Source organism: Salvelinus sp. IW2-2015, linkage group LG30 (assembly GCF_002910315.2).
Source record: "Salvelinus sp. IW2-2015 linkage group LG30, ASM291031v2, whole genome shotgun sequence".
Lineage (NCBI taxonomy): Eukaryota > Metazoa > Chordata > Actinopteri > Salmoniformes > Salmonidae > Salvelinus > Salvelinus sp. IW2-2015.
Genome location: NC_036869.1, coordinates 2,492,871 through 2,509,820, shown reverse-complemented (window position 1 = coordinate 2,509,820; position 16,950 = coordinate 2,492,871). Strand labels below are relative to the sequence as shown.

Genomic DNA, 16,950 nt, shown 5'->3' with positions numbered 1-16,950 from the left:
TGTTCACTACAGACCCAGAGGACACACCAAGCTGGAGGTGAGTCAGTTAGTTAGGCCCACTGTTCACTACAGACCCAGAGGACACACCAAGCTGGTGAGTTAGTCAGTTAGGTCTACAGTACAGTGTATGCTGCAGCCTAAACAAAACACTACATAAAGAGAGATCTAAGACCACAGCATGGTAGCAACACATGACAACAACATGGTAGCAACACAACATGGCAGCAGCACAACATGGTAGCAGCACAACACATGGTACAAACATTGGGCACAGACAACAGCACAAAGGGCAAGAAGATAGAGACAACAATACATCACGCAAAGCAGTCACAACTGTCAGTAAGAGTGTCCATGACTGAGTCTTTGAATGAAGACATGGAGATTAAACGGTCCAGTTTGAGTGTTTGTTGCAGCTCGTTCCAGTCGCTAGCTGCAGCGAACTGAAAAGACGAGCGACCCAGGGATGTGTGGGGACCTTTAACAGAATGTGACTGCCAGAACGGGTGTTGTATGTGGAGGATGAGGGCTGTAGTAGATATCTAAGATAGGGGGGAGTGAGGCCTAAGAGGGTTTTATAAATAAGCATCAACCAGTGGGTCTTGCGATGGGTATACAGAGATGACCAGTTTACAGAGGAGTATAGAGCACAGTGATGTTTCCTATAAGGAGCATTGGTGGCAAATCTGATGGCAGAATGGTAAAGAACATCTAGTCGCTCGAGAGCACCCTTACCTGACTATCTATAAATGACGTCTCTGTAATCTAGCATGGGTGGGATGAAAGAGGAGCGATTGCAATAGAGGAAACAAAGTCTAGATTTAACTTTAGCCTGCGGCTTTGATATGTGCTGAGAGGAGGACCGTCTAGCCATACTCCCAAGTACTTGTATGATGTGACTACCTCAAGCTCTAAACCCTCAGCAACAAGGGATATAAACGGCAACAAGGGAATTTCTACCCACTCTCCCCTTTGTTGCTGTTATTGTCACTGAGACAATATGTGAAGGACCTTCTTTCCACGCTTTTAAAAAGCTATAAGCTATTCTGTCTTTTACTATCTTATTATTTTACATGTTCCATTTAATTATAAATCAACGCTTGTATCTGGAGCTATATTTGTCCATGCAGTCCAATAGATCCTAGTTTGTTTCGATGACTATCACCACTTAGCCCAGATATCAAGACACCCCACCAGCATACAAAAGCCTTACCCACCACAGGAAGCACCACAGGAAGAGTGAGGCATATGCCATGTAACAGGCTTGGACCTCCCATAACAGTCCGATCATCATGTACACTATACATTGTACATTATAGTACCAAACAGTGCAGTCAGCGGGGTCTACACTAACTAGTTACAGTGACTTGGTATACACTGACTAGTTACAGTGACTTGGTTTACACTGACTAGTTACAGTGACTTGGTTTACACTAACTAGTTACAGTGACTAGTTAAAGTGACTTGGGCCTCATCAGGGTCTACACTGACTAGTTACAGTGACTAGTTAAAGTGACTTGGGCCTCAGCGGGGTCTACACTGACTAGTTACAGTGACTTGGGGCCTCAGCGGGTTCTACACTGACTAGTTAGTGACTTGGTCTACACTGACTAGTTAAAGTGACTTGGGCCTCATCAGGGTCTACACTGACTAGTTAAAGTGACTTGGGCCTCATCAGGGTCTACACTGACTAGTTACAGTGACTTGGGGCCTCAGCGGGTTCTACTCTGACTAGTTAAAGCGACTTGGGCCTCAGTGGTGTCTACACTGACTAGTTGGTGACTTGGGGCCTCCCTACCTACACCTCCCTCCCCCTGGTTCCCAAACTTGTTATGTGGGACACCTCTCCCCCTTGACGGGTGTATCAGTTAGTTAGGCCCAAATCTACTCGAGCGTCATTGTGGCGTCTTCTCCTGCTCACATGCCGACGACTTCTAGATTGATGGATAAAACACTCGCGGAGGAAGGGTGTGAAATCTCATTAGATTTAGCAGTGTCGCAAGAACAACAACCTTCCAGATTACAAAATTAGACTTTCAGCCAAGTGGAAAGCAATTACCCATCATCCTCAGTGCTTAGTTTTTTGCTGCTGTCTTTCCCCTTGTTTGTTCTTCACCAATTAAGTAGTGCTCCTCCATTTTAATTTATTATACGTCTAAGCATGTATGCTATACAATTCTGCCACTTTTTCTTCTCTTTTTAAATTATGAAGACCTTGGAGGCTCTTTTGAAAAATGGTACTTAAGCAAACTAGAGCTGATGCTGAAGAAACTCCAAAGAATTAAGATTAACTTCTAAAAGAAACAAATTAAACGAAATCCTGCCCGGTTCTAAGCTGCTAGCATTTGGATTTCAGTTCGGTGTCCATGATAAGTAATCTTTTGATTTATTTTCTGGCAGGTGGTTCACTCCACACACCAAAGCATTCCACAGAATAGCTTTATCTTCTAAGAAGTTATTGGTGTGGGCATTGTATTCTTATTGTATTGTTACAATGCTTTTATTGTGTGTTTATGACAGAAACTCCCACCTGAGCTGAACTTGCAGGAGCTGGAGGAGTACAGAGACAAGCTGAAGAGACAACAAGCAGCGGTAAGTGAAGGAAATGACATGAGCAGCGCTGGGTCACTGACTCCCATGGATACTTCTCCCTGATTGGTAATAGCTATGCCATTTATACTGTATCCGTGCACTTCGAAGTCCAACATAACATTCTACGACAACATCTTTAGTGTTCAAAACAAGGACTTAAATAGTTGAGTACAGTATATTGCTCTGCAACACCTGAATACAGAGAACATAGAACTGCAAAATCACCAATTTTATATCATTTCTGTTAACCCTGAGCTTATTGCTTCAGCCTGGGCATGTACATACAGTCGACTCCTGTATTGCACATTGGAGAAGTGCAGTCCCAGGTGGATATCGGCATGTTATATTCAGCAAGACTCCTTTACACCGCTACACAGATATACTGTGATTAATAGTTAGTCACTGGTAGTGTTTCTGCTGCAGGCCCAAAGTGTTATTAGTAATTATAAACTGGGTGGGTCGAGACCTGAATGCTGGTTGGCTGACAGCCGTGGTATATCAGACCGTATACCACGGGAATGACAAAACATTTATTTTTACCTCTCTAATTACGTTGCTAACCAGTTTATAATAGCAATAAGGCATCTTGGGGATTTGCCAATATACCACGACTAAGGGCTGTGTCCAATATTTTTATTTAACCTTTAACTAGGCAGGTCAGTTAAGAACAAATTCTTATTTACAATGAAGGAACAGTGGGTTAACTGCCTTGTTCAGGAGCAGAACGACAGATTTTTACCTTGTCAGCTCTGGGATTTGATCTAGCAACCTTTCGGTTATTGGCCCAACGCTCTAACCACTAGGCTACCTGCCACCCCAAGAAGAACAGCCCTTAGCCGTGGTATATTGGCCATATACCACACCCCGTCGTGCCTTATTGCTTAAAAAGAGCATCATCACTATTGTAGAGGTTCTCTGCAGGTCACCCAGGCCTGGAGGGCAGAGAGCTAGCCAGCAGAGGAACTATATCAGAATCATTTTAGAAATATGCAACCCATATTCTCCTTCGATCCTCCTTCTCTTCTTGCATCCTCCTTTCCTCCCTGCCTCATCTTTCCCTCTGTACCCTCCTCGTCTCCCTGAATGTGCTTACAATTGGCTCATTCATCCCCCTCCTCTCCCCTGTAACTATTCCCCAGGTCGTTGCTGTAAATGAGAACATGTTCTCAGTCAACTTACCTGGTAAAATACGGCTAAATAAATAATTCTCTACACTTCTCCTGAAGTGTGCACTTGCATACTCCCTGTCATAGATTTAACAATGTGGGAAACTCCCTCAAGCCAATGCTTACACCAATCCATGCTTTTAAATTCATGATGTGGAGTGTGCAGCTGCACACTTTGGAAGAAGGGTAGAAAATCTGGATCCTTCCCCTCTCCTTCTTTCTCGTCCTTCACTGTGACTCCCTCCCTAGCCTCTGCTCTGCATTGTGTCTCACACAGCAGAGCTGTCTATTCAGGGAGCGAGGCAGGACCAGAGTCATGATCCCTAGCGGTGGTAGGATGAAAGATGGAGGCCTCTGTGGACAGAACACTGACTGTCTGACAGAGCTCTTTAACAGAGCAGACAGCTGGCTGCCAGCCTGAGACCCCAGGGGTCAATACCAGGACCAGAGGACCAGGGGCCTTATCAAGTCTTCTGCCTTACCCAGGCTGTGAATGACTAACCCGGCCTCAGATCGCCTCGCCCCCACCCGTAGGATGGAGATCATCGTATGCAGAATTCCAAGTCATCCCCTAGTTAGCAAACGACCCCTAGACACTTCCTGTAGGTATGTACGGTAATAGCTCTATCTTGTCCTCTGATTGGTAAGGTGGAATTTTCACTGTATTGCTTACACACCTATCTGATCCTTTCAAACAATGCATAGGAGAAGGATGGTTTCTCCTCCATCACATATTATAGCTTTGGATATAGACTTCCACTGTGCTACATTGTGTACATGCATAATGACACTCCCTATAGGATCTGACTCTCTCTGATAATACCTGTTGATAGGGCCTCTCCAGCCCTATGCGCTGATGTGAAATTGATTATTTCCCTCGCTGAGGCAGAGGAGTAGATACTGTATTGTAGATAGGAATGGTGCATTGATAACTTCCATAGAACTTCTCCTTAAATGAGTTCCATCCAAAACAAATGTGTGATTTCCCCCCCCCCCCCCCTCCGGTTTGGCAGAAAGCTGTTGTAGAGAATGGCTGCTATATAGGGAGGTGGTGGAGGTCTGCAGTGTAATTGACAGCTTTGACACATCGTTGGCTGAGGCTCATCTCTCAGTTAATTACTTGTCTGCTGTATGATTATCATCCACTTTAGAGATGCCAGGGGCTCTGCTGTAACCTGTAAGAGGGGGAAGTCTCTCTATAACTTCTAGGATTCCTAGTATGTTGCCACCACTATGCTTCACCATAGGGATGGTGCCAGGTTTCCTCCAAATGTGGCGCTTGGCATTTAGGCCAAATAGTTTAATCTTGGTTTCATCAGACCAGAGAAACTTGTTTCTCATGGTTCGAGTCCTTTAGGTGCCTTTTGGCAAACTCCAAGAGGGCTGTCATGTCTTTTACTGAGCAGTGGCTTCCGTCTGGCCACTCTACCAGAAAGGCCTGATTGGTGGAGTGCTGCAGAGATGGTTGTCCTTCTGGAAGGTTCTCCCATCTACACAGAGGAGTTTTGTCAGTGACCATCGGTTTCTTGGTCACCTCCCTGACCAAAGCCCTTCTCCCCCGATTGCTCAGTTTGGCTGGGCAGCCAGTTCTAGGAAGAGTCTTGGTGGTTCCAAAACTCTTCCATTTAAGAGTGATGGAGGCCACTGTGTTCTTGGGGACCTTCAATGCTGCATAAATATTTATATATACAATCCTGTCTCGGAGCTATACGGGCAATTCCTCCAACCTCATGGCTTGGTTTTTGCTCTGACATACCCTGTCAACTGTGGGACCTTTTTATATAGACAGGTGTGTGCCTTTCTAAATCGTGTCCAATCAATTGAATTTACCACAGGTGACTCCAAGTTGAAGAAACATCTCAAGGATGATCAGTGGAAACAGGATGCACCTGAGCTTTTGAATCTCATAGCAAAGGGTCTGAATACTTATGTAAATACGGTATTTCTTTTACATTTTTTACAAACAATATCTAAAAACCTGTTTTCGCTTCGTCATTATGGGGTGTGTGTGTGAGAAACTATATGGATTGCTGTACTCTACGACTTATTGTTCAAGTGATTAACTGATTGATGATAAGTTGGCTACATGGACATGGGTACACACAAAACAGCTCTTTCACACGTACACATGCACACACAAACGTACACATGCACACACACGTACACATGCGCACACACGTACACATGCGCACACACGTACACATGCGCACACACGTACACATGCGCACACACGTACACATGCACACACACGTACACATGCACACACACGTACACATGCACACACACGTACACATGCACACACACGTACACATTAGAGGTCGACAGATTATGATTTTTCAAAGCCGATACCGATTAATCGGCCGGTTTTTATTTATTTATTTGTAATAATGACAATTACAACAATACTGAATGAACACTTATTTTAACTTAATATAATACATCAATAAAATCAATTTAGCCTCAAGTAAATAATGAAACATGTTCAATTTGGTTTAAATAATGCAAAAACAAAGTGTTGGAGAAGAAAGTAAAAGTGCAATATGTGCTATTTAAGAAAGCTAACGTTTCAGTTCCTTGCTCAGAACATGAGAACATATGAAAGCTGGTAGTTCCTTTTAACATGAGTCTTCAATATTCCCAGGTAAGAAGTTTCCCTCTATACCATTTGTATTTCATTTAACCTTTGACTATTGGATGTTCTTATAGGCACTTTAGTATTGCAAGTGTAACAGTATAGCTTCCGTCCCTCTCCTCGCTCCTCCCTGGGCTCGAACCAGCAACACAACAACAACAGCCACCATCGAAGCAGCGTTACCCATGCAGAGCAAGGGGAACAACTACTAGAAGGCTCAGAGCGAGTGACGTTTGAAACGCTATTAGCGCGCGCTAACTAGCTGGCCATTTCACTTCGGTTACACCAGCCTCTTCTCGGGAGTTGATAGGCTTGAAGTCATAAACAGCGCAATGCTTGACGCACAACGAAGAGCTGCTGGCAAAACGCACGAAAGTGCTATTTGAATGAATGTTTACGCGCCTGCTTCTGCCTACCACCGCTCAGTCAGATACTTAGATACTTGTATGCTTGTATGCTCAGTCAGATTATATGCAACGCAGGACACGCTAGATAATATCTAGTAAACTAGTGGTTATGATTGATTGTTTTTTATAAGATAAGTTTAATGCTAGCTAGCAACTTACCTTGGCTTACTGCATTCGCGTAACAGGCAGTCTCCTTGTGGAGTGCAACGAGAGAGAGGCAGGTCGTTATTGCGTTGGACTAGTTAACTGTAAGGTTCCAAGATTGGATCCCCCGAGCTGACAATGTGAAAATCTGTCGTTCTGCCCCTGAACAAGGCAGTTAACCCACCGTTCCTAGGCCGTCATTGAAAATAAGAATGTGTTCTTAACTGACTTGCCTAGTTAAATAAAGGTATAAAAAAATAATAAAAAAGAAACGGCAAATCGGTGCCCAAAAATACAAATTTCCGATTGTTATGAAAACCTGAAATCGGCCCTAATTAATCGGCCATTTCGATTAATCGGTCGACCTCTAGTACACATGCACACACACGTGCACACACACGTACACATGCACACACACGTGCACATGCACACGCAATAGACAAACATCCAGTCCCAATGTGAGTATGAGTTGTTCTAGGTGTATTAGGAGGAGGAAGGGGCCGGCGGTGTGTATTGTTCCAGGTGTATTAGGAGGAGGAAGGGGCCGGCGGTGTGTATTGATCCAGGTGTATTAGGAGGAGGAAGGGGCCGGCGGTGTGTATTGATCCAGGTGTATTAGGAGGAGGAAGGGCCGGCGGTGTGTATTGATCCAGGTGTATTAGGAGGAGGAAGGCCGGCGGTGTGTATTGAATCCCAGGTGTATTAGGAGGAGGAAGGGGCCGGCGGTGTGTATTGATCCAGGTGTATTAGGAGGAGGAAGGGGCCGGCGGTGTGTATTGATCCAGTTCACTCATTGATATTGACCAGGACTCTTCCTGGGTTTCATGCTCCGGTTGTGTCCTAAATGACATCCTATTCCCTACACAGGACACTACTTTTAGGGAATAGGCTATGATATTATCCACCATGTAGTCCAGGGGTATTCAACTCTTACCTATGAGGTCACCTAGTGTCCCAGGTCTAAATCAGTCCCCGATTAGCGGGGAGAAATAGCTGGCTTCCAGGTCCAGAGTTGAGTTTGAGGGATTTAGGTGATATTATTCTATTTGGGATGTAGACAGTCTTTTTTTAAATGGCCACCGTGTTTACTTAGCTGCTTGATATACAGTACATCACCACTGTCTGTCTCCCCTTAACAAACTATAGAAACCTCATTTGGTGCAGAACTGGTGAAGTAGGCTGGTTATGAAATCACTAGGGCTGGTGTTGTGCCATTTAGGTAATAAGAGAAATAGAAATGATCCACTTCACTCCCTGCCTCTCTGACACACTTAGCATCACAGACCTCAGATGGAACTCTCAAATCCTCAAATTAGTACATGAGACAAATCAACATTTAGTTTTATTCAGGCAGTAAGGAAATGAGATGGGGAGACAGGCAGGTAGGATAAATAATGGAAAGGGTGGACATTGAGGCCCGGGCTCCGATTGCGGTGGGTAGTTGTATGTGACAAGTATCGCGGAGTGTTACCACCACGGCTCTGCACGAAATCAACATGTTCCTTTACACCTTTTAGTGTGTAAAATGTGTTGACATAGAAACGTCTCACTCAGTGTATGATTGAGAAATGTTAGGATGCTGCAGTGGTATAGGCTAACGGGTATAGGCTAACTTAACGCCTACTGTTTCTGTCCAGCTTCACGGTCTCTACCTTCTGCGCTACAAACCGAGGGCGATGACTGGTTGATTGTCTTTCTGAATTCGATGTGATTGGCTGTTGGCTTTTAGACCCCTAACTGCAGCTGGTGAAGAACACTTACAGTAGGCTGCGTCCAAAATGGCACCCTACGCCATTTATAGTCAATTACTTTTGATCAGGACCCATAGGGCTCTGGTCAAAAGTAGTGCACACTATATAGTGAATAGGGTGCCATTTATTACTGATACCCAGTAGTCTTTGCTAAATGACAGCTCTTAGCTAAAATGCATGGGGCGTGAGGCCAGAAAATTGGGCTATTAACTCCGCTCTGCATCCCAGTCAATTACATGTGAATTATACCTCGCTGTTGGGCTCTCAGACCACAGGTGATGGGCGGGCTAATCTGTGTGGTGGTGTGGGATCCTGCAGGTGATTGGGTCTTTTCCACACTGCTGCTTTTTGATGATATGGATGTGTTTTTTGAATGAATTGTGTTTGAGTGAAGAGGAGAAGGGTCTCTGTAGCAGGGATGAGCCCTTTCTCTGGATCCTACATGGGACTGGTGTTGTGCTAGAAGTGAAGTGACCCCTCACACTGAACCACTGCTATGCGTCTAAATATTTAGCTGTGCGATCTGTATTCTAATTTAGGAGCACCAGTGCGCCTAGAAAAATGAAGGATTCTAGTTTATTACATCAAATATTTTTCATTGTGCTCCTACATTTCTTTGTGTGTGCCAACATTTTTCCAATTTAGGCGGACACGTGCTCCTTGTAAAAAGCATAGACCCCTGACACAGAATTTGTTTCCCAGGCATGTACACATGCATGTAGGCATCTTACAAACACAGTCATCTTTGCGTTATATAACCTCATAGAGGTAATAGTATGGTTTCTACTTTTTTAAATAAAAACAATATGGTTGATTTCAGAGGCTACCCCCTCCCTCTCTCCATCTCACATTCATTATTTCACTCACCCTCTCTCCATCTCACATTCATTATTTCACTCACTCTCCCTCTCTCCATCTCACATTCATTATTTCACTCACTCACCCTCTCGCTCTCTCTCGCACGCACGCACGCACACACATACATACATACAGCTGAGCAAGTGAGTGTAGCAGCTGAACATCTGCACACACATACATACAGTTGAGCAAGCGAGTGTAGCAGCTGAACAGTCCGACCATCTGTTCTGTTCAGGGCTACAGTTAGCTCCCTTACCCAACCCCCCTCTCCGTACAGCAATATATCAGCTCCCCCTCACTGTGGAGCTGTGTACTGAGCATCAACATGGCTCTGGAACATTATGTTCCTAGCTGTGTGTGTCTGTGTGTGTTATCCCCACTACAGCCTTGCCCTAAATGTGTTATAAGTCGGATGCTATCCACAACATACTAGGGTATGTGTGGCTAGGTGGCAAGTCAGTTCCTTGTGTATTTATTGTGAGTATGTTGTGTTGGGTAGGTGCACAAACATGGTTTCTTCTACTGAGTAAATACAGCATGCTGTGTGAGAGTGTTGGCATGATTTAGTCCAGGGTTAAATTAACCCAGCCTGGTAGTTAACCCAACCTGGTAGTTATTTCTACAACCTGGTAGTTAACCCAACCTGGTAGTTATTTCTACAACCTGGTAGTTAACCCAACCTGGTAGCCCCCCCTCCAGAGGAGGAAGAGAGGGGGGGGGGAGAAGAGAAGATACACACAAACTGGATTTTAAACTTCTGGTATCTTGAAAAGGGAATGACCGCAGAGACATACCGTTAAAGTTGCAGGCTTGATCCTTGATTGGGTAACCATTAAGAGCTCACCATTAGAACCTAACCAGCTCAGTAGAGACACAACGCACACGATTGTTTCAGTACACCTAAGAACAACCCTATAAATATTCTCTTCTATGTATACTGTAGTACAGACGACACACACAACCAAAATAGATGGTGTAGACGACTACGTACATACAAATTCCTCTGACCAGCCACTCAACACACGAAATAAAATAAAAGAAACACATTAACAGATCTACTAAAGGGTACAAGTGCAGGCATGACACTGCAGGTATGCGAAGGTCAGATTACATATTCACCAACATCAACAATGAAGTATTAATAACTTCACTCACATGCGCACTACAGACAAATGATTCAAATTCCAGGGGTATATCAATGTCTGCATTTTTAATGTTTACTTTATTATAGGCTATCTGATATCCATGCGTTTTCAGAACGTTCACTTTGTAAGTTGTTTTCCAAACGTTGTGTGTTCAGGTTAATTTAGATATTAACTCAAATTATCCAAGCATTTTTACGGTTAGGCCATTCACTACGAATGGATAAGGGAAGGATTAAAGGGGAATTTAACCTGCCTCTGCCACCAGCAAATGTGCATTAACTATAAATTTAACAACATTACATTTTTGTCATGAATATCAACATCCAATCTTCTTTTCAAGACCTAGTCTGCAATCCACACTGGTGGTGCGCGCTGATCAATTAACTCGATCGCCTGATACATTTCCTGACTGAGATGTCAGCTACAATTCTTGCATAATCAATGCTGGGAGTTTTGTAGCAGAATGTGTCAGCTGGGTTCTAGTTGTTTGTCCACGCGGCCTAGAAACCGCCTATTGAAGGAATTGACGCACTGAATTCTCAAAATATGGGATTATTAAGGTCTGGGGGTGTTTATTCTCAACTGGCCATGGACCCAAAATATTTGATGGCATATTGTTCGACCGATAGATTCCTACTTTAGTTATTCACATTTGGTCTCGTTATGGGCATTGGCCTTGGACAAGATAGTTGCTTTTCGCCCTTTGTGTGTGGCAGAGAATGTGTTTTGTGTTATGCCGATTCTTTAGCGCCAATAGGTCTTAGGTGTTCTTAGGCAAATTGTGAGTGAGCCCACTCCCTTGCTGAGAAGCAACACACAACATGAATGGTCTCAGGATGCTTTACTGTTTGGCATGACACAGCACTGATGGTACGCCGCAACCTTGCCGTTTCTCCGGCCAAGCTTTTTCCGGATGCCCCAAACAATCGGAAAGAGGAATTCATCAACGCGAGAACAATATCGCAGTCTGCATTACCCACTCCTTCAGGCAATCCATAACCCTGTAACCTTTTTAGAAATATCAGTCTGTCCCTGGACATTGTTTTTCCTGGAAGAGAAATCGCGCTCTCCCTGACCTTAGCTGCACCCGATACTTTGTACGTAACCTACGCGCCATCCTCCCACAATAGTTCCGAGTGCGAGAAGATGCACTCACACCTGCTGGTGAGCAAGCTGCTGTACTGGTGGTGCCCAGATCCCGCACGTTGAAGATCAACTTTAGGAGACCGGTCCTGGCGCTGCTGGACTTTCTTGGGCACCCTGAAAGCTTTCTTCACAAATAATTGAACAGCTAATCCTTGAATTCTTGATGATCCAATAAATGGTTGATTTAGGTGCAATCTTACTGGAAGCAAATATCCTTGCCTGTGAAGCCCCTTTGTTTGTGCAGAGCAATGATGAAAGGCAATGTGTTTTCCTTGTCGGCAACCATGGTTGACAGAGGAAGAAACAGTGATTCCAAGCACCACCCTCTCTTTTGAAGCTTCCTGTCGTTATTCGAACTCAATAGATCACAAGAGTGAATCTCCAGTCTTGTACTCGTCAACACTCACACCTGTGTTTACGAGAGAATCCCTGACATGATGTCAGCTGGTCCTTCTGTGGCAGGGCTGAAATGGCAGTGGAAATGTTTTTGTTGGGGCATTTCAGTTACAATTTGACAAATGGCGGAAGAGGGACTTGTAGTGCAATGAGATTGCAATTCATCATCGATCACTTCATTATAACCAGATTCTGGAGATATATACATCTACATCTTATCGCTCATCATTACACATATTAGGAGGAGCAGCAAGACTTATGGTGAAAATGAAGGCTTCTTCTGATTAGTTGTTCTGGATTGATTTTGCACTGTAAAGGTGCATCTAAAGTACATTCATCTCTCGAGACAGAACGCATCTCCTTCCATGCGGTATGGCTTGCTGGGTTGTCATATGGTGTTTATACTTGCGTACTGTTGTTTTGTACAAGATGAATGTGATACCTTCAGGTGTTTGGAAATTGCTCCCAAGGATGAACCAGAACTTTGGGAGGTCTACAATTTTTTTCTAAGGTATTTTTCTCTGTATAATAATTTTTTTATTTCGCTCTATGATGTATATGTCTATATTGATGTCACTTTAGTTTGAATGTAGGCCGAAATTTTTACAATATCTCTATGTACATCTCTCTCAATTGACTCAAATGATGTTACAATTTAGCCTATCAGAAGCTTCTAAAGCGCATGGTCTCTCATAATTTGGGGAATTTTCGCAAGCGTGTTTAAAGGTCACATGTCTCATATTAAGATGTACTGTAAACTTCTTGTATTTTAAATCTACACTGGAATTGTGAATAACAAAGTCGCAATTATAAGTAAATATAGAGTATTCGATGTCTGTAACAATTTTTGGAAAAGTTACTTGATGGTCATGCACAAGTAGATGTCCTAATTGACTTGCCAACAACTATCGTTTGTTAACAAGAACATTTGTGGAGTGGTTGAAATACGAGTTTTTATAGGAATTCTACAACCTAAGTGTACTGGCTAAACTTCCACACTTCAACTGTAATATCGCTATTTATGCCTGTTAATAAGTGGTAACAACAGACCAATCAATGCTTCACGGTGCTGTTTCTATCGAGCTCTCACGAGGGACTACATATTCTGCAAAAATACACATTCATATGTGCGCGAGTCTACATTGTAGCCCCTAATGAATTATTTTCCTTTTAAGTAAACTCCATATTGCACCTCTCTATTAACATTCTTAAATTAACAACAATCGGCTTCGTTTAGCTTTTTCTGGTTACTCCAATAACGAGCTAAATGAGGACATGCAAATAGCAGTAATAATACTGCAGTGATAATTGCCTATAGGTCTAACCTAATGCATGCACATTTTGACACAGACGAGTTTATTTGACACAATGACATGGCAGCCCTAGGAATATACAACATTTATCTCAATAACGCAGGACGAGTGTATATCAGCAATTCCTCACACTAGGCATACAGATATGTTCACAGTACATCCACAGGAAATGTTGTCCTCACCTATTCATAGCAACTCTTGCGATGCCCAAACTTAATCATTCACTTTTTCTCCAAATGAGGAAGGCCATCTCCTTTCGATACCTAAATGTCATTTGAACTTTTCTTAAAGAAACTACACTCTTCACTTTCACAGCCAGCACACTATGAGCAACTGCAATCACGAAACCCCCTAAGACTCGTCATGTCGTATGGATACTTTTTGCAGCGCAGCAGACGTGGTCCTTGCTAAATTGCGGTAACACCTAATTCTGTTGTTTGTTATGCACACAAGCACAACGCTATGTCATTTGGTGCTCATCAGACAACGGGAACATGGAGAAAAACAAGGTCAAACTGAGCTATATCTTGGACGGTCACAGTGGATCTTTATGGTTTGAGAAGAGAGAGTTTCACGCCAATGTAGACTTCCCGATTGGATCGCAACCGTTCAAATTAATAATCTTGACACCGAGGACGACTTATTCATTATTCAAGAGTTCCAAGTTGTCTTGAGACACACTGATGTTCTGAGATTTTTGCAAGTTCCCAGTTTGGGTTATTGAATTGCGGCATTTCTATCATGGGTTCTTTATGCGCGCTAGCTACCTTTTACGTCATCAACTACCAGCGTATTTGATTCAACCAGATACTCCTACCAAACGTCCACCTTCTGGATACAGCGTAATCAAGCAGTTGATAAGCAGAACACCCAATGGAAAGGTAAAAGCAAATCTCGCCGCACGCCAGCTGAGCTAAGTGAGGAGAATGAGAGAGAGAGAGAGCAGGGTGGTGGCTGCAAATCCTGTTATGGTTATGCTTGTGCCATTAGGCAAGGACTAAGGAGTTTTTTAGATAAAAGAGAAGCTCGAATATGAAGAGAGAGAGAGAGAGCGAGAAAGATGGGCCTTACAACGAGATCATGGGAGACCAAATTCACCCTTTCAGGCAGGAACAATTAACCTTTACACAATGCAAATATACTCTGGAGTTGCTTACCAAGACAACATTGAATGTTCCTAAGTGCCATACCGTAATACAAGTTTTGAGACCTTAAATTGGCCGGAGTCAAAATTTTTATTTTCCCTTTATTTAGAAAGTTAACGCCAATGGAACAGTGCCTTGTTCAGGGGCAGAATGACAGATTTCTCTAGCCTTTCGTTGTCTACAGTGGGGATTTGAACTTGCAACCATTTCGGTTAACTAAGTCCAAACGCTCTAAACTCTAACGCACTAGGCTACGCTCCCCACTCAATAAATCTATGGCAATACTTAAATGGCTTGTTTAGCATGATCACAACCACTTGAGCTAGAGGAGCTTATTTACAAGTAGACGATCCCTGTTACAATAGTGCGCACAAATTGTCCCCCGCTACATATTGGGGTGGTCAGCAAATATAAGCTCCCCCGTCACTGCTGGAGCGTCCTCTGTACTTTGAGACTTACTAGAAAGAGAGTGGCCACATCAACATGGGCTGCTGGAAGCATAATGTTCGAGCGTGAGGGGCTGCATTGTGTTGTCTCTGTGTGATCTGTTATCATGTATACTTCAACAGCTAACCGAGAAGGCATTTGAGTAGATTACCATATGCATCCTGCATAACACGAATGTGCATACCGCCCCACTTACATGGCCTTGCCTCTACAATCGTGTTATAAGGTCATTGATCAAGTAGGACTGCTATCACACAACATAACTTGGAGGAAACAAAAAGCTTTTAGTAATCTCGAAAGAGCTAGACATGATCTCGTATGTGATGCATTGCTAGGTGTATTGGCTAAGTGAGTTTCCTTGTGTATTTATTGTGATTCTTCTGTCTGTTAGACAGTTTTCCTAAATTCTATATTGATCTGATGACTCGGCTTGTGTTGGGTAGGACTGAGACGAATGTGGTAACTCAAAACATGGTTTCTTCTAGCTGAGACTGAGATAAGGACTTATAACAGGGCATGCCTAAGCTAAGGTTGACATGAGTGTTGGTTGCAAAGTCTGGTAGGTTATTTCTATACAATGGTGTGTCCTGTAATGTTATACGCCAGGGATTAAAGTAGGTGAAGCTAACTTCAATTAACCCCAGCTGGTAAGTTAAACATGCTTGTTGAGACCAACCTGAGTAGTTATTTTCTAAGCTCATACGCTGTAGTTTAAGCGTGACGGAGCAACCGTGGTAGTTATAGTGATATTGCTTACATAACCTGTGGTAGTTAATAGATCAATGCTAGGATGAGCTGATTGTCACGTTTTAATTATCCACCCCTAACCAGGTGGTGTTTTCTACAACCTGGTAGTGAGTTAATGATGTAAAAGACTCCCCAACCTGGTTAGTTTTATTTCTACAACCTGGTAGTTAACCCCAACCTGGTAGTTATTTCTACAACCTGGTAGTTAACCCAACCTGGTAGTTATTTCTACAACCTGGTAGTTAACCCAACCTGGTAGATATTTTCTAACATCCCTGGTAGTTATTTCTTACGTTTCTTATTCCATTTCATCAATGCAACATTGACGTTTTGTGTCCTTTAGCTGCTTGCTTTTCAGAAAACACCAATGAAGACTAGTGAAGGCTAGTTCAGTCTCGTAGTAAAGTGTAGGCTAATTGTTCCTCGTAGTAAATTGTAGGCTATTTCAGTCTAGTAGTAAATGTTAGGCTAATTGTCTCGTAGTAAAGTGAAGGCTAGTTCAGTCTCGTAGTACAGTGTAGGCTAATTCAGTCTAGTAGAAGTGTAGGCTAATTCAGCTTCTAGTAGTAAAGTGAAGGCTAATTCAGTCTAGTTAGTAAAGTGAAGGCTAATTCAGTCTCGTAGTAAGTGTATGGAGCTAATTGTCTCGTAGTAATTGTAGGCTATTTCAGTCTAGTAGTAAAGTGTAGGCTAATTGTCTGTAGTAATCGTGAAGGCTAGTTCAGTCTCGTAGTAAAGTGTAGCTGTCTCCTTGTTTTATCCTAATTCAGTTCTAGTAGTTAAGTGTAGGCTAATTCAGTCTAGTAAGTAAAGTGTAAGGGCTAATTCAGTCTAGTAGTAAAGTGTAGGCTAATTCAGTCTCGAGTAAAGTGTAGGCTAATTCAGTCTAGTGAGTTCTCAAAATCGTGTCTAGGCTAATTTCAGTCTAAAGTTCATGTAGTGTAGGCTTAATGTCTGTAGTAATTGTATTTTGAGTAAAGTGAGGTGACTGTGCTAGTTCAGTCTAGTAGTAAAGTGTAGGCTAATTCAGTTCTAGAGTCGTAAAAGTGTAGGGCTAATTACAG

General features: G+C 43.0%; 1 protein-coding gene across 1 annotated transcript in view; it reads left to right on the top strand.

Annotated features, from left to right (window-relative positions):
* The window catches only part of LOC111954776 (VPS50 subunit of EARP/GARPII complex), a 66,184-nt gene that overhangs the window by 29,418 nt on the left and 19,816 nt on the right, over positions 1-16,950 (top strand). The window contains exon 4 of the mRNA XM_023974691.2: positions 2,518-2,589. Within this exon, the coding sequence (XP_023830459.2) occupies positions 2,518-2,589 (72 nt within the window). The remainder of the gene's footprint in view (positions 1-2,517; positions 2,590-16,950) is intronic.